At 45.9% G+C, this 17,865-nt stretch overlaps 1 protein-coding gene across 4 annotated transcripts in view; it reads left to right on the forward strand.

The window, feature by feature from the left end:
* Positions 1-17,865, forward strand: part of ndc1 (NDC1 transmembrane nucleoporin) — a 58,342-nt gene that overhangs the window by 34,239 nt on the left and 6,238 nt on the right. For 3 of the 4 annotated variants that reach the window (XM_072511303.1, XM_072511304.1, XM_072511306.1), the window contains 5 exons: positions 2,297-2,455; positions 2,911-3,204; positions 3,711-3,826; positions 8,689-8,739; positions 13,384-13,447. In XM_072511303.1, coding sequence (XP_072367404.1) covers positions 2,297-2,455; positions 2,911-3,204; positions 3,711-3,826; positions 8,689-8,739; positions 13,384-13,447 — 684 coding nt within the window. The remainder of the gene's footprint in view (positions 1-2,296; positions 2,456-2,910; positions 3,205-3,710; positions 3,827-8,688; positions 8,740-13,383; positions 13,448-17,865) is intronic. The other variant, XM_072511305.1, reaches the window with a different exon arrangement.

The following is a 17,865-nucleotide window of genomic DNA, read 5'->3' on the forward strand; positions in this document are numbered from 1 at the left end:
GCCACGAGGATTGAGGATTGTGCGCCGCAGGTCATCCACGAAGACCAGACGGGGTTCGTGAAGGGGAGGCAGTTGAGCGCGAATGTGCGGAGGCTTCTGAACATTATCATGATGCCGGCGAGGGATGGGAAGGCGGAGATAGTGGTGGCGATGGATGCTGAGAAGGCCTTCGATAGGGTAGAGTGGGGGTACCTGTGGGAGGTGCTGAAGAGGTTTGGTTTTGGGGAGGGGCTTGTCAGGTGGGTTAGGCTGTTGTACGAGGTCCCGATGGCGAGTGTGGCCACGAACAAGAGGAAGTCTGAGTACTTTTGGTTGCACCGAGGGACGAGGCAGCGGTGTCCTCTGTCCCCCCTGCTCTTCGCACTGGCGATTGAACCCCTGGCTATGGCACTGAGGGAGTCGAGGAACTGGAGGGGGTTGGTGAGGGGTGGGGAGGAGCATAGGGTGTCACTCTACACGGACGACTTGCTGCTATATGTGGCGGACCTGGTGGGGGGAAATGCCGGAGGTAATGAGGATCCTCAGGGAGTTCGGGGATTTCTCAGGGTACAAGCTCAACATGGGGAAGAGCGAGCTGTTCGTGGTTCACCCAGGGGACCAGGCGAGGGGGATTGGCGAGCTCCCACTAAAAAGGGCGGAGAGGAGCTTCAGGTATTTGGGAGTCCAGGTGGCCAGGAGCTGGGGGGCCCTGCATTGGCTTAATTTCACAAGGCTGGTGGAGCAAATGGACGACGAGTTCAAGAGGTGGGACGCGTTGCCGCTGTCCTTGGCGGGTAGGGTGCAGTCAGTCAAAATGACGGTGCTCCCAAGGTTTTTGTTCCTGTTCCAGTGCCTCCCCGTGTTTATCCCAAAGGCCTTTTTTAGGCGGGTCACCAGGAGCATATTGGGGTTTGTGTGGGCGCGAGGGACTCAGAGGGTGAGAAGGGTGTTCCTGGAGTGGAGTAGGGATATGGGGGGGGCTGGGGCTGCCCAACCTCTGTGGGTACTACTGGGCCGCCAATGCGACGATGGTGCGCAAGTGGGTGATGGAGGGGGAGGGGGCTGCATGGAAGAGGCTGGAGACGGCGTCTTGTGTGGGTACGAGTCTGAGGGTGCTGGCAACGGCGCTGCTGCCGCTCCCTCCAAGGAGGTATACCACGAGCCCGGTAGTGGCGGCTGCCCTCAAAATCTGGGGGCAGTGGAGGCGGCACGGGGGGAAGTTGGGGCTTCGGTGTGGACCCCAAAAAGGGCGAACCACCGGTTCGTCCCAGGGAGAACAGATGGAGGGTTTACGGGGTGGCACAGGGCAGGGATACGAAGGTTGGGAGACCTGTTTGTTGACAGGAAGTTCGCGAGCCTGGGTGAGCTGGAGGAGAAGTATGGGCTCCCCCGGGGAACACCTTCAGATATTTACAGGTAAGGAGGTCTCGGTGGTGGAGTTGAAAGGTAAGTGGGAGGAGGAGTTGGGAGAGGAGATCGAAGTAGGGACGTGGGCTGATGACCTTGGGAGGGTGAACTTTTTCTCTTTGCACGAGGCTCAGCCTCGTACAGTTTAAGGTGCTGCACAGGGCACACATGACCGGGAAAAGGATGAGTCGGTTCTTTGGGGGTGAGGACAGGTGTGTTAGGTGCTCGGGGAGCCCAGCGAATCACACCCATATGTTCTGGGCATGCCCAACGCTGGAGGAATTTTGAAACGGCGTAGCGAGGCCGGTGTCGAGGTTGGTAGGTTCCAGGGTCAAGCCGGGCTGGGGGCTCGCAATATTTGGGGTGGAAAATGAGCCGGGAGTGCAGGAGGCAAAAGAGGCCGGTATTCTGGCCCTTGCATCCCTGGTAGCCCGGCGGAGGATTCTTCTTCAGTGGAAGGATGCGAGGCCCCCAAGCGTGGAATCCTGGACCAACAATATGGCGGAGTTTATTAAATTGGAGAGGGTGAAATTCGCCTTAAGAGGGTCAGTACAAGGGTTCTTCAGGCGGTGGCAACCGTTCTTAGACTTTCTGGCAGAACGGTAGACATTGGTCAGCAGCAACCTGAGGGGTGGGGGGGTTCTATTTTCATTTTGTTTATTTACACTGGGGATCTGAGGAGGTGTATATATTTGCTATGTTTGTTTTGTGTTAATTCGGGATGTTAATTTATTATTTATGTACAGGGGGGAAGGGGGCATAGGGGTTGTTTTATTGTGTTTTGCATTTAACCCTGTTGGGTTCCTTTTTCATTTTGTTGTTGATATTCTGTTAAAACCTTAATAAAAATTATTTTATTTTTAAAAAAACTATCTAAGCTGAGCTAATCATTTTTCTGTGTTTTTTTAAGGTGGCCATCCTCATAATTGGATAGCCATATCAGGCGAATGCTTGGCTTTGCTAAATTGCCTAACACAAAAGCTGATGGAGTATCAGGAAACTGTTGCTGGTAATGGTCGAATGAAGCCACAACCGATTCCTGGGGAAAGACATCTGTCAAGCACTTCAGGTCGGGCTTCGATCTCCATTCTGTTTAAACAGTGCTTTATAACTTTTATTTTGGCACAATTGGTTAATAGAGCAGGTGTGCGGGGGGGGGGGACCATCGGATGTGGAGAGAAGAAATTGTTACATGTAAGACAGGTTGGTGGAGTAGAAATTAATCCGAATTGTTCAACCTGTTGCCTTTGCATCCATTTCAGAGTTGGATTAACTGAATGGCAACAGGATATTTGCAGAACACTGTAATTTGCTTCTAAAAGAATTGCCTGTAGTTGTTGTATTTATTTTCTGATCATTTCAGCAATCTAATGTTGCTTTAAACGTTTAAATATTGGTTACTGTATTTCACTATATAAATCAAGTATTTTAACAGGAGAATTATCTTGTTGGAAAATTAATTTGAATAGACACAGCACAGATGTCGGTGTGCTTTTCTAGTAATCTTTCTTCCTCTTACTGCAGGAACTTCGTGCCTTGAAGAGCCTGCCAGCTACCAGCCTTCCTTACGGACACCACTCTCTAGCCACCATCCCCAGGGCTCTCTGTCATCATCATTGATCAAGCCTTCAAGCAATTCGTTCAGGAACCTACTTGGCTTCCCTCTTTCACCAGATTCCTGTAGTCCTTTGAGCTCTCCAGCTGTAAACCGCATGAGCAACATGTTAGACTTGGCCTCTCCCAACTACGGCGCCATGCGGAGTCCTCGCGAAATGAGGAAAGGGCCGAAGCTTTGGACTTCAGCTTCCACTTCCTCGGGTAGGTCTGTTCTGTGGTTGGTCTGTAGGAGTTAAGATGCTATTTCATTGAAAGACATGATTACAAACTTAATTGTGGAAAGTAAGTTTTAAAAATTGACGCAGCAGTTTTAGATATTGAAATGCATTATTAGATAGCCAAGCTGTTTAGACTCCTGTTTCTGAATTGGTGAATGCAGCAATATTGAAGAGAGGTTTGGTTAATAATAATTGGTTTGGCATCTGTTTCTTTCCATGTTATTGGTTTTGACTATTGGTCAGTGAAGCTGAACACTCCTCACGCTACATTCTGTTTCTTGTGAGTCAGGCTTGCTTTGGAATAAAATTGCAAGCATTCATTTACAAAGCAAATGGGGGGGGGGGGAAACTCAAAGCCAAGTAATTTGAATAGCTGTTAGTTTAATCTTTTAGTGCAGAAGGAAATATTAAGCACATTGAGAATGTAGGTTGATGTTTTTTTTGAATTCCAGGCATTATTGGGGGTTAACAGTGTCCATGTATTTTCAGAATACCCGACATGCACAAGTGAATTTTTTGGTCAAGCTGCCCATGCCAGCACCACAACTCCTGAAGTGACTAAACACAGTGCCGTTTCAGAATGGATGCTTCAGAGACAAGATCAGGTAACTGTGTCCTGTTTGTTTGAATTCACTAATTGTTTGATTCCTGAGATGAATCAGTAGGTAAAGGAACAGATGATTCTTGGCCACAGCAATTTGCTAAACCAGGGACCCACGATAATGCTCTGGGGACCTGGGTTCAAATCCCACCACGGCAGATGGTGAAATTTGAAATCCATAAAAATCTGTCATTAAAAGTCTAATGACAATGAAACCATCGTTGATTGTCGTAAACTCTCAACTGGTGCACTAATGTCCTTCAGAGAAAGAAATCTGCCTGAACTCCATGTGACACCAGAACCACGGAATGTGGTTGACTCATAAATGCCTACAGGACCCAATGGAGTTCTGTAAAAAGTTCTCTGGGATATTGGGGCCGGTGTTGATGAGAATGTTCAATGAGGCATGGGAAAGAGGGGTGTTGCCCCTGACGATGTCACGGGCATCGATTTCGCTGATTTATTTAATTTCATTAAATTTAGAGTACCCAATTCATTTTTTCCAATTAAGGGGCAATTTAGCATGTTCAATCCACCTACCTGAAATGAAATGAAAATTGCTTATTGTCACAAGTAGGCTTCAAATGAAGTTACTGTGAAAAGCCCCTAGTCGCCACATTCCGGCGTCTGTTCGGGGAGGCTGGTACGGGCTACCTTGCACATCTTTGGGTTGTGGGGGCGAAACCCACGCAAACACTGGGAGAATGTGCAAACTCCACACGGGCAGTGACCCAGAGCCGGGATCGAACCTGGGACCTCAGCGCCGTGAGACTGCAGTGCTACCACTGCGCCACCGTGCTGCCCTGGATTTCGCTGATTCTTAAGTGAGACAAGAACCCAGAGCTGTGTGGGTCCTACAGGCCGACCTCCCAGTTGAATGTAGATGCCAAGTTGCTGGCCAAAATCTTGTCCTCCAGGATTGAGGATTGTGTTCCGGACGTTATTGGGAGGACCAGACGGGGTTTGTTAAGGGCAGGCAGTTGGTGGCCAATGTAAGAAGGCTGTTAAATGTGATCATGATGCCCCCGGGAGGTGGAGGTAGTAATCGCAATGGATGCAGAAAAGGCTTTTGATCGGGTAGAATAGATCGGGTAGAATGGGACTATCTGTGGGAGATACTGGGATGTGTCGGATTCGGGCGGGGCTTTATTGACTGGGTCAGGTTACTGTATCAGACTCCTGTGGCAAGTGTACAGATGAACAGGACAACATTGGACTATTTTAGACTGCACCGTGGGACGGGACGGGGATGCCCCTTCTCCCCACTGTTGTTTGCGCTGGCTATAGAGCCGTTGGCAATTGCTCTGAGCCTCGAGGGGCTGGAGAGGACTGGTCCGGGGGGGGCGGGGTGCGTGGAGCACAGGATTTCGCTCTATGCGATGACCTGCTTCTGTACGCTTCGGACCCAATAGAGGGGATGGAAGAAATCATGAGGGCTCTCGGGGAATTTGGCCGGTTTTCGGGGTATAAGCTTAATTGGGAAAGAGTGAGATGTTTGTGGTCCAGGGGAGGGGACAGGAGAGGCGACTGGGAGAGCTGCCGTTTAGATTAGTAGGGGGAAGCTTTAGGTACCTAGGCATCCAAGTGGTGCGGGAATGGGACCGGCTGCATAAATTGAATCTGGCCCGGCTGGTGGACCAAATGAAGGACGATTTTCGGAGATGGGACGCGTTTCCATTGTCTCTGGCTGGGAGGGTGGAAACGGTGAAGATGACGGTCCTCCCGAGATTCCTATTTGTATTTCCGTGTCTCCCCATCTTTATTCCGCGGCCCTTTTTTAAGCGGGTCAACAGAGTGATCACTGGCTTCGCCTGGGCGGGCAAGACCCCGCGAGTAAGGAAGGTAATGCTTGAGCGGAGTCGGGTAGAGGGCGGGCTGGCGCTGCAAATTTTAGCAACTATTACTGGGCGGCTAATATAGCCATGATCCGGAAGCGGGTGGTGGAGGAGGGGTCGGCATGGGTGCGTATGGAGGTGGCTTCATGTAAGGGCACCAGTTTGGGGGCGTTGGTAACTGCGCCTCTGCCGTTCCCGCCGGCACGGTACTCCATCAGCCCAGTGGTGGTGACGGCCCTGAGAGTTTGGGACCAGTGGAGGCGTCATGTGGGAGCAGTGGGAGTATCGGTCGGGGCCCCAATCTGTGATAATCACCGGTTTTCCGGGGAGTATGGACAGGGTGTTCCGGTTATGGCGGAGAGCGGGGATAGAGAGGATGGGGGATATGTTCATAGAGGGGAGCTTTCAGAGTATGAGGGCGTTGGAGGAAAAGTTTGGGTTGGCGAGGGGAAACCAATTTGGGTATCTGCAGGTGCGGGACTTTCTTTGTAAACAGGTGTCAACCTTCCCGCTCCTACTGCTAAGGGGGATTCAGGACAGGGTAGTTTCCAGAGGGTGGGTAGGAGAAGGGAGCATTTATAAGGAGCTTATGGGGTCCGAGGAGACGCAGACTGAGGAGCTGAAGCGCAAGTGGGAGGAGGAGCTGGGAGGTGAGATCGAGGATGGTATATGGGCAGACGCGTTGAGTCAAAGGCTCAGCCTGATACAATTTAAGGTTGTTCACCTGACTCACATGACAGTGGCCCGGATGAGCAGATTCTTTGGGGTGGAGGACAGGTGCGCAAAATGTGCGGGAGGACCGGCGAACCATGTCCACATGTTTTGGGCATGTCCGAAGCTTAGGGGATTTTGGAGGAGTTTGCTGACGTCACGGCTGTGGTGTTTAAAAACAAGGGTGGCGCTGAGCCCAGAGGTGGCCATTTTCGGGGTGTCAGAAGACCCGGGAATCCAGGAGGAGAAAGAGGCAGATGTTCTCTCCTTGGCTTCCCTGGTAGCCCGGAGACGGATACTATTAGCATGGAGGGGCTCAAAGCCCCCGATTTCGGACATAGCTATCTCCTGGCTATCGGACATGGCTAGCTTTCTCTGTTTGGAGAAAATCAAGTTCGCCTTGAGAGGGTCACTGTTCGGGTTCACCCGGAGGTGGCAACCGTTTGTCGACTTCTTTGCGGGAAATTAATCGTCAGCAGATTTGGGGGGGGCGGGGGGGTGGCAGTAGTATAGATTAGAGTAGGGGGTCAATAAGGGTGGGACATGTACGAGAGGTAAATGGCTTTTGCACTATGTTTATGGTTTCATGTATATTGTTTATTTTGTTGTTGTTACTATACCAAAATGCCTCAATAAAATGTTTTATTAAAAAACAAAAAATGCCTGCGGGGATTGGTATTAAATGCTGGCCCAGCCAGCAATGTACATACCCCATAAACAAATTTTTAAAAATCACACAATCCTGTTCCCCCTCTCTTACGCGCACTTGCTCGTCCGCTAAGGCAGGCCGCTCGCGTGCTGGCCCGTGCCCTTGTGCATCTACTCGCCCGCGCCCAAATACACATTCCTGCGCCCTCACATGTGTGCCCTTTCCCTCATGTGCCCACTCATGCCAGGTCAACACCATCAGATGGAGATCCTGCAGGAGAATGGACATGTGGTCAGTGAGAGAGAAGGATCATTCTGTATGGCATGAATAACTCGTGTATGACAGGTCAATCTTTCACTGTCCTCGGTCACTCCCGTGGCGCTCTGCCCATTCCTTGTCAGGGTTGAGGACTCTGACATCCACTGCCCGTCTGGGCCCTTTCCCATCTGTTATGGGCCAACTTCTGCGGGGACAGAGAGAGGGCCGCAAGCTTCATGCATCACGGTGGAATGGGGGGGGGGGGTGGTGGTGTATGGCAGGGGACAAACATGGGCACCACTGATGGGCATGGGCAGAGCGTGCTGGGGGAGAGGGGGGTGGTGCCAACCGCCAGGGGGCCGATGCGGCCTGGTGAAGGTCATTGAGCTGCTTACGGCACTGGGTGGCGGTTCTCTTGTTTCCACTCCCCGCACTGACGGCCGCTGCCACTGCCTCCCAGGGGGTACTGGCTGATCTGTGGCTGACCCTCTGAGCCCCTCGGGGGAACAGGGTGTTCCGTCACGACTCCACCATGTCAAGTCTGTATCTCCAAATCGTGGGGCTGCTCTGTGTGGTGGCATGGCTGCGTGCTGTCTGGGGTTAGCTCGGAGGGATCAGTTTAAGAGCTGCCCCTCCTCCTTAGCCGGGAGCTGCCTGGCGCGGTACAGGTGAATCAGCTGGTGGGGCAGTCATTCCCAACATGAAGCCCATGGGGGATCGATATCAGTCGCGGACTCGCCAGGTCGGCCGTTGGGAAACATCCGGCAATTCTCAACGCTTTGTGTGTCTCCTGTTAGATCGCGCCCATTCTGCCTGAAGTATTGGAGTTATTTGTGATGGTGAAAGTTTGCTTTTTAGCGTTCTGTGTAAATCGTTACTCGGTTGAGGTGCAGTACTAGCAGGGAAGACTCATTTGGAAAGATGATGACCCAGCAGTGGATGCTTCCTTCATTATTGTTACAAAACACACTTTGTGCAGTTGTTTGGTTGTCTTATTTATTATGGTTTTTTTCGTCAGATACTCAGCATTTATATTTGCTTACCTTTATTTTGTGCGTTGACACATGTTGACTTTACATGTGAGGGCATCACAGATGGAGAGCAGGCTCTTGAGGAGAATATATTTCACAATGACATTACTGGGACCATCTTGCAATCTGTGCATGAGTTTGTGTCTATTTCAAATAAGTTAAATGTTTGGTTTTAATTACATGTAAATATGTGACAATATTGGACAATTAAAGAGCTGTAGCGAATGATTCAGGTCTCACTTGTGGTGCAGAATGTTGCTCCGTTCTGGATTGGTTATTTATCTCGTTCGCTGCCTTAACAAAATGTAACCTGCAGCCTCCATGCAGCACCTTTAAAACAAAATGCATTAACCTGGCTTTGAAATCTATTTTGTTTGTTTAGGTTAAGACTTTCTTTTCGAAACGGGGGCTGGTAATGTATTTATTTAAAAAGGTACAGTCGTGACTCATATATTGCATCAGATCAACAGCATGCTAGATTATACATTTCCTGCATGTTGCATGCTGTATTGCTTTTTGTCCCTTTGCTTGCACAGTAGTTTTGTTCAGCATCCTCGCATTAATGGTTCTGCCGTGCTCAACAATTCATTTGTACTGTTCTCTGGGGCTTTTCTTGGGATTGACTTGCTAACAAATGGCTCTTTCAGTTTGGCATTGGAAGTTGTGTCCAGCTAATTTCATTGAGTGAAAGTTGTGTGCAGTTAATTTCATTGGGGTAAAATTAGTTAAGGAATGTGAACACAAAGTCTGTTTCTCGCACTTCTATTCACTTAGCCAATTCAAAGAGTGAACATTTCCATTTTGGAATGGGGGGGATGAACACCAGATATCTTGCAAATATTCCATTCGCTTCACAATCTGTAAATACTAAAAAATAAAAGGTATGAATGCATACACATAATGCAAAAATAAATAATGGGCTAGTCCTCTAAGAAAGGCTTCTCTTGTATTTCAAACTTTATAAATAATGACACTTTTGGTAATGATATGATGAATACTGTCATCTCTCGCTCCTGTTTCCATTTTCTTTTGGAGCATTGCCTCCTCAAGTAGGGAGTGAATGATGAGCTCATTCTGACCAGGCCAGAGATTTCAAAAGATTGTGTTGTTTCCATCTTTTAATCCCTTCAGGTCTTAAGATCAATAATTCTGTTAACTGTTTGAAATTCATAGGAGGAAAGAAAGCTGTAATATTTTGTTTGTGTGTGTGTGTATGCTGGCATGTATTTTCTTACAGGGAATGTTGTTGATTAAATTTACAAGCAGTTACTCTGTAACCTGAGCAGCAAATAAATAACTAGTGTTGCCTGCAGTTAATTAGCATTCCAGCCAGATTAGCAACTATATATCACAACTGTGATTCAGACCCATTAAGATCAATCATTAGTATCTGCTCTTAGAAAGAGGTCACATATGAATGTTTTGTAAGCATCAAACATATCTTCATATTTCAGCTAAAGTAATTTTCACTTCACTAAAAAGGCAGCATTTTTCTCTTAGTAGGGCAGGATGGAGATTGATGCTTATGTCATACCTCCAGTGAAAATCTACCCCTTTCTCTTTTGGAGAATGTCAGATAATCTCATCCCAATTGATCAAGAGGCTCTGGAATCTTGCCCTCCACATCAGTTTCTGATTTGGCAGATGTTGTGGAAATTGGTTCCATCGGTCAGTATTAGTCTCTGTGACCACACAGGACCAAGCCATCACTTAGTTCTACGAATGAGGGGAAGGAGGGAAATTGGGAGGAAAACACAAGGGTTAAGAGAAATGGGTGGGGATTATCCCAGAACATAGGAATTAAGAGCAGAAGTAGGCAATTCAGCCCCTTGAGCCTGCTCCATTCAATTAGATCATGACTGATCTCTTCCTGGTCTCAAATCCCCTTCCCTACCTGTTCCCCAAATTCCTTAACCCCTTTTTATCAGAAATATATCTATCTCCTTGAAATCATTTAACGACTCAGACTCCACCGCACCATGGGGCAGCGAGTTCCACAAATTCACCATCCTCTGTGAGAAGTTGTTCCTCCTCATCTCAGTTCTAAATCTACCACCTCTCAACCGATAACTGGCCACTCATTCTAGATTGCCCCACAAGGGGAACATTTGGTTTATATTTACTCTATCAATCCCTTTTAGTATTTTATATCCCTCGATCAGATCCCCTCTCATCCTTCCAGCGAGTATAAGCCCAAAAGAGAGGAGGGGATGGGGAGCGAGCATAGAAATACGGGGCAATTTAGTGTGGTCAATCCACCTACCTACCCTTGGATTGTGGGGGTGAGACCCACCCAGGAATGGGGGAATGTGCAGACTCCACATCGACAGTGACCCAGATCCTCAGCACAATGAGGCAGCAGTGCTAACCACTGTGTCACCGTGCCGTCCCTGATTTTTCTGACTTTTGAATATTTAGAGAATTTTCATAGGTTAGTCCACACTCCCTGCCCTTTCCGGTGTTTTTTTAATTCTCTTGTGGGATGTTGGTGTCACTGGCTGACCAGCATTTCTTGCCCATTCCTGAGGGCATTTAAGAGTCAGCCAGAGAGAAAAAGACTGCTTAAGACAAATGTAGGTCCCTTACAAGTAGAGTCAGGTGAATTCATAATGGGCAACAAAGAGATGGTAGACTAGTTGAACAAATACTTTGGATCTGTCTTCACTAAGGTGGACACAAATAACCTTCCGGAAATATTAGGGGACAGAAGGTCTGGCATGAAGGCGGAACTGAAGGAAATCTTTATTAGTCAAGAAATTGTATTGGGGAAATTAATGGGATTAAAACCCCCATAAGTCCCCTGGGCCTGATGCTTGGCATCCCAGGGTACCTAAGGCAGTGGCCCTAGACATAATGGACACATTTGTGATCATCTTCCAGCATTCTATAGACTCTGGAAGAGTTCCAATGGATTGGAGGGTAGCTAATGTAACCCCTTTTTAAAAAAGGAGGGAGAGCGAAAACAGGGAATTGTAGACCAATTAGCCTGACATCGGTGGTGGGGAAAATGCTGGAGTCAATTATTAAGGATGAAATAACTGAGCGTTTGGAAAGCAGGGACAGGATCAGTCCAAGTCAACATGGATTCACTAAAGTAAATCATGCTTGACAAATCTGGAAATTTTTGAGGATGTGACCTGTGGAGTGATCAACGATGAACCAGAGGTTGTTGTGTATCTGGACTTTCAAAAGGCTTTTAACAAGGTTCCACACAAGAGATTAGTGAGCAAAATGTAAAGTTTATGGAGGGCAGCATGGTGATGCAGTGGTTAGCACTGCTGCCTACAGCATTGATATCGAACACGGGTCACTGTCTATGTGGAGTTTGCACATTCTCCCCGTGTCTGCAGGGGTTTCACCCCCTCAAACCAAAGATGTGCAGGGTCGGTGAATTGGCCACACCAAATTGCCCCTTAATTGGGAAAAAATAATTGGGTACTCTAAATTTATAAAGAAAAAAAATTAATTAAAGCTCATGGTATTGGAGGTAATGTATTGACGTGGATAGAGAACTGGTTGGCAGACAGAAAGCAGAGAGTGGGAATAAACAGGTTCATTTCAGAGTAGCAGGCAATAACTAGTTGGGTACCGCCGGGTTCAGTGCTGCGACCCCAGCTGTTCACAATATACACTAATGATTTGAATGAAGGAACTGCAGGCAATATCTCCAAATTTGCAGATGACACTAAGCTGGGTGGTAGTGCGTGCTGTGAGAAGGATTGCAAAGAGGCTGCAGGGTGACTTGGGCGGGCTGGTTGAGTGGGCAAATAATTGGCAAGTGCAATATAATGTGAGGTTATCCACTTTGGTGCCAAAAACAGGACGGCAGATTATTATCTGAAAAGTGGCAGTTTAGCGAAAGGGAAAGTGCAACGAGACCTGGGTGTCTTGGTGGAACCGTCGCTGAAGGTTGGCATGCAGGTACAGCAGGCATTGAGGAAAGTAATGGCATCATGGTCTTCATTGCGACAGGATTTGAGTATAGGAGTAGGGATCTCTTGCAACAGTTATACAGGGCCATTGTGAGGCCACACCTTGAGTATTGTGTGCAGTTTTGGTCTCCTAGTTTGAGGAAGATCATTCTTGCTATTCAGGGTGTCCAGCGAAGGTTCACCAGACTAATTCCCGGGATGGCAGGACTGACATGAAGAAAGACTGAATCGACTGGGCTTGTACTCACTTGCAACAGGTGAAAACAAATACATGATATTGTGTATAATTAGAAAGTAGTGCTCATGTCTATGGTGGTGAAAGTAATAAATTGGGATCCAGTGCCAATTACTTTGTCATCTATTTTTAAATAAATGGAGAGCTTTTATTGTATTTCTTACACTACTCTATTCAGAGCTCTAAACAACTATAATTAAAATACTGAAAATTTTGATATGGCCAGTGAGTCAGGCAGCATCTGTGGAGAGAAATCTACCGAGTTAATGTTTCAGGTCTGTGACCTTGCTTCAGGACCACTCTTCCAGTTCGAACCACTGCAAACTATTAATTGTCCACAGAGTGACTGGGGCTTTCCTGACATAACAGCCCATAATATTCAGAAATAATTGGTTAAAATTCAACATAACTGTTTGAAAGTAGCTTCACTCCTCAAGCATCTCAATTAAACTTGCAACATTGGTGTTGACGTATGGTTCTGCGGCTTCTTCTGCATTTTACTGCTTGTAGTTATTTTGTTGATCGAAGGGAACAGCCATCAAGCCGATGGTCTGGTACTTAAACTGGGACTATTACAGTGCATCTGCACTTGAGGAACAGAGGAATGTGAGAAAAATACTTTTTAAAATCACACCTCATTGAAGTAATTAAGAGAACTTCTAAGCTCTCTAGTTTCAGTTATGAATGTCTGATTTTTTTTTTTTAAGTAATAAAATACACCTTGCACAATTTTGCCGATCGCTAAGTTGCTTTGAACTCCACTCTATATGTTTGATGTTTGTGTTTGACTGACATGCCATGGATATTTCAAAATCCCAGCTGTCCTGTCTTGCCAATCTTACTTATGATACATGTCTTTTTTAATTTTTATAACGAAGTGAGATTAGTTTTAATTGCATTTTCTTTTCAGCTTCCAGAAGCTTCAAGTCAGGCTCTGTTTGCCAACAGTCAAGCACATATATGGGCTCTTGAAGGTAAATGGCCTGTGTGAAATATGGTATTTACAGAATGAAACCATAACTGTTAAGGAATTCTTTCGAACCAATAAATTTTATTCCATTTAATTTGACTACTTCCAGTTAGTCCAACCCAAGTGTTACATGGAGTTTTTCATTAACTCTTGGTGGTTTATTTAGAATTGTTTTGCCCCACCCTTTGAAGTTATAGCTCTTTTTAAGGCACCAGTGATACCATCATTAAGGAATTGTTCTTTAGCAGCAATCTATTTGTTTTCATTTTGCTTTAACTTAAGCTCTATAAAGATAAGCTCGCCCATAAACATTTTCAGTGATTTTTATATACCTTTACCACCGTGGAAAACTTGTCTGATGCTAAGTATATGATGGGGAATATCTTGGCTATTTGGAGGCCTGTCATTATAATTGCTGAACTGGGGATGTCCAGGTCCAATATAGGCTTTTTTAAAATGAACCGCTTTGTTGTGCATCGCACCTCCACCCCAGGATGAATGAATGTGGCCCGTGACCTCGGCAATTCCTGTTCCCTATATGCTCAGCACCCAATACCAACACAGGAAAATATGACCTGGAACCCTTAACAATTCCCTGCCAATTACACCCTGTTATACACATCAACTCCTGCAAGGGAAATCTAGAAATGAGAGAGAGAGAGTGAGGGGAGTAGCAATAGGAAGGCAACAGAAATGTGTGAAAACTTTATCTAATGATTTACTTCCTGTAATACTATTCTGACATGCTATTGGCGTCACACTATTTCAATGTCTATTCAATCTGAATCCTTTTAGCTGAACATGAGTGTACTTGCCTTGCATCTGATTTCAGCTGGAACTGACCATGTCGTCTGATTCTTTCAGGTGCATTGTGACCTTGACCAATGTTTTATCGCTCCACTGACCTGCCTCCAACCCAACCTGTTTAAATTTGGGCCCCTCAGCCCACCATTCCATATTCCTTCCAGCCATCCTCCACTGCATGGAGTCAGCTAAGATGTGAAAGAATGTGGCAGGCATAGGGCTGAAGGGTTATCAATGCAGGCATGAGGTATTGGAATATACACAGAAGATTAACCAGTGTGTGTACATATTCATGCTGAAAATCTCTAATATTCCTTGAAGACAAAAACATGCTATATACAGCTGCCTCTGGAAATGTTTTGAAAGTGGGAATAAAATTTGATGTTTAACTCCTATTGCTTGCAGAACTTCAGAAATGGTAGCAAACTGGCAGGAGAATGAAGGACTTGTCAGACAATGAAGGGCTTATCCGACAATGTCAGCACACCTGACCTGTTTCTAATAACTCTCCTGAACAATGATGAAAGGTCGTTGAATCATAGAATCCCTGCAGTGCAGAAGGAGGCCATTCAGCCCGTTGAGTCTGCACCAATCCTTTGAATGAGCACTCTACCCATGCCAACCATATCCTATTTCCATAACTCCACAACCTAACCTGCACATCCCTGTACACATAGGGCAATTTATCATGGCCAATCCACCTAAACTGCACATATTTGGACTGTGGGAGGAAACTGGAACACCCAGAGGAAACCCACATAGACACAGGGAGAACATAGAAACTCCACACAGACAGTGGCCCAAGGCCGGAATTGAACCCAAGTCCCTGGCACTATGAGGCAGCAGTACTAACCACTGTGCCATCGAGTTAAAACGTTAATTCTTTCTGTCTCCACTGATGCTGCCAGACCTGCTGAATATTTCCAACATTTTCTGTTTTTCTTTTAAATTCACCCCATGAGATACAATTTTTTTTTTACTTTTCTTTTAAATAACTGAGGATTGGTATTTTCTTCATCTGGTTGCATCGTTGGATTGACCAGATCAAAGAATATTGGACAGCAGTTAAAGTCACAGTAGACTGGCATTTCCAACCTGTTGACTATTGCCAGACCAAACTGCTGATCTGCAAGAATAAGTTATCAACATGCTCAAGGGCTTAGAATGGAACTAAACAACTGGATTATTCTAGACACCATCTGGCATAGCTTCAGTGAACAAATTACATTTAATAAACCTAAAACTTATATTGCAGAATAAATCAAGAGCAACTTTACTTTCATCCAGGTTTGCTGCTCAGTTGTTAGTTAATCATTAGTCTACAGCTCGGTAAACTTTAAACGTTAAGTAAGTCTCTGTAGGTTGAGGAGCTTCCCATCTGACGGTGTGTGCAGCTGTACTCCTTCCATGTCAACAGGAAAAGCGTTGGTCAGTAGGCCGGAGAAACAGATACCAATCAAGTGGGGGATAAATGCAGGCCTATTTCAGACCTTTGTCAGACCTGGGCAGCACGGTAGCACAGTTGTTAGTACAGTTGCTTCAAAGCTCCAGGGTCCAAGGTTCGATTCCCGACTAGGGTCACTGTCTGTGTGGAGTCTGCACATTCTCCCTGTGTCTGTGCTCCAGTTTCCTCCCACAGTCCAAAGATGTGCAGGTTAGGTGGATTGGCCATGCTAAATTGCCTTAGTATCCAAAAAGATTGGGTGGGGTTACTCGGTTACGGGAATAGGGTGGAGGTGGGGTGCTCTTTCCAAGGGCCGGTGCAGACTAGATGGGCCGAATAGCCTCCTTCTGCACTGCAGATTCTATGACCACATTCTCGATTTCAAATGACTCGGAGGTTGACCTGTCAAACTGAATGGTGCCAGGCATGTTATCATGGGAAGGACCATAATAGTGTTATGGGTCAGGGTTTAGAGAACCCCAAAGTGTATCATGGAGTTCACCTGACCCACAACTTTTAATAGATTGTGGTATGGGGAGCACACGGCCCACTCTACAGGTGTGGTACAGCAGACATGGAAAAGTATTTTTTTAAACAAAACAATGTTTATTCTATGAACTCAAGTTAACCTTTTTAAAACAAACAGTGAATATCTTAGCGATAACCCCCAAAGAATACAACACTAAGTAATCCTTTAAGCTGTCTGTTTAACATCCAAACGACTTAACAACCTTTAAACAGAAGCACATCAGGGTTTACATTCGATACTGAAAACATTTAAATTTCGGAAATCACCAAATGATCAAGAGATAGTCCTTCATGGCAGAGAGATCAACAGCATAGCTGCTTTGGCTGACTTCAGCTGCAACACACTAAAAAACGAAACCAGAAAGACAGACACACCCAGGCTTTTTCTCAAAGTGAAACTAAAAAGCAGAACCAGAGCTCAGCTCCACCCACACTCTAACATCACTGCAGTAACCTGAGCACCCAAACATTTCTTAAAGCGACATTCTCGTGCCACCTCCCCCAAGAAAAAAAATAAACTATCAACTTCAAGATGGTTTCATTTTTCACCTTTTCATCATCCGTTAAGAAATGCACACAGAAAATATACTTTATCGTTTCAAAAAACAACACGCGCAGACAGGTATAAAAATATAGTCCATTTTTTTCCTGTTCTTCTTCCTCCAACCGAAATCCGTCTCGATTGACAGTCTCTTTGAACAAGAAAGTCTCTGCGCGATCCGTCCATTGCTCTACGTCTTGGCATTTCTCTTTAAAGTCAGATACTTTAGTTCAATCTGATCAGAGTCCCTTGCAATTCTCCAACACAGGAGAATTGGTTGTCACCGCTTTCAGGCCGTCAAATGCCTGTTGAAAGTCCGCTGTCCATTGAAATTTTTGACTTATCTTCAGCAGGTCCATCCGTGGAGCAATCACGCTACAAAACTTTTGCACAAATGTTCGATCAAATCCACTCATGCCAAGAAATTGCATTATTTCCCTTTGTCTCGAGGGTATCGAAAACTTCTCAAGGAAAGTGACTTGGTATTTCCAAATTCACTTTTGGCTAGGTTTATCACCAAACCCGCCTCCTGAAGTCGATCGAATAACTCCATCAGATGTTTTAAATGTGCTGTCCATGTCTGGCTGAAAATTACCAGATCGTCGATGTATACTGCACAATTGGGTAATCCTGAAACGACTATGTTAGTTAACGGTTGAAATGTGGCTGGGGCGGTTTTCATGCCAAATGGCATAACGTTGAATTGGTATATACCATCGGGAGTCACAAAAGCTGAAATTTCCTTGCCTTTTCGGATACAGGTACCTGCCAGTAACCTTTAAATAAATCCAATTTGGAAATGAAAGCAGACTGTCACACTTTCTCAATGCAATCCTCCAAACGTGGGATAGGATAAGAGTCCATTCTTGTAACTGCATTAACCTTTCTATAGTCAACACACAACTATTGGGTACCGTCTGGTTTAGATACCGTCACTATGGGTGAGCTCCATTGGCTGCAACCCACTTCAATTATGCCATTTTTAAGCATACTCTCAATCTCTTTGTTAACCTGTGCCAATTTTAAAGGATTAAGTCTATATGGATGTTGTTTGACAGGAACAGCATTTCCCACATCTACATCATGTATAGCCATTTTAGTACTT

Source organism: Scyliorhinus torazame, chromosome 7, assembly GCF_047496885.1.
Source record: "Scyliorhinus torazame isolate Kashiwa2021f chromosome 7, sScyTor2.1, whole genome shotgun sequence".
In the NCBI taxonomy this organism is placed as follows: domain Eukaryota; kingdom Metazoa; phylum Chordata; class Chondrichthyes; order Carcharhiniformes; family Scyliorhinidae; genus Scyliorhinus; species Scyliorhinus torazame.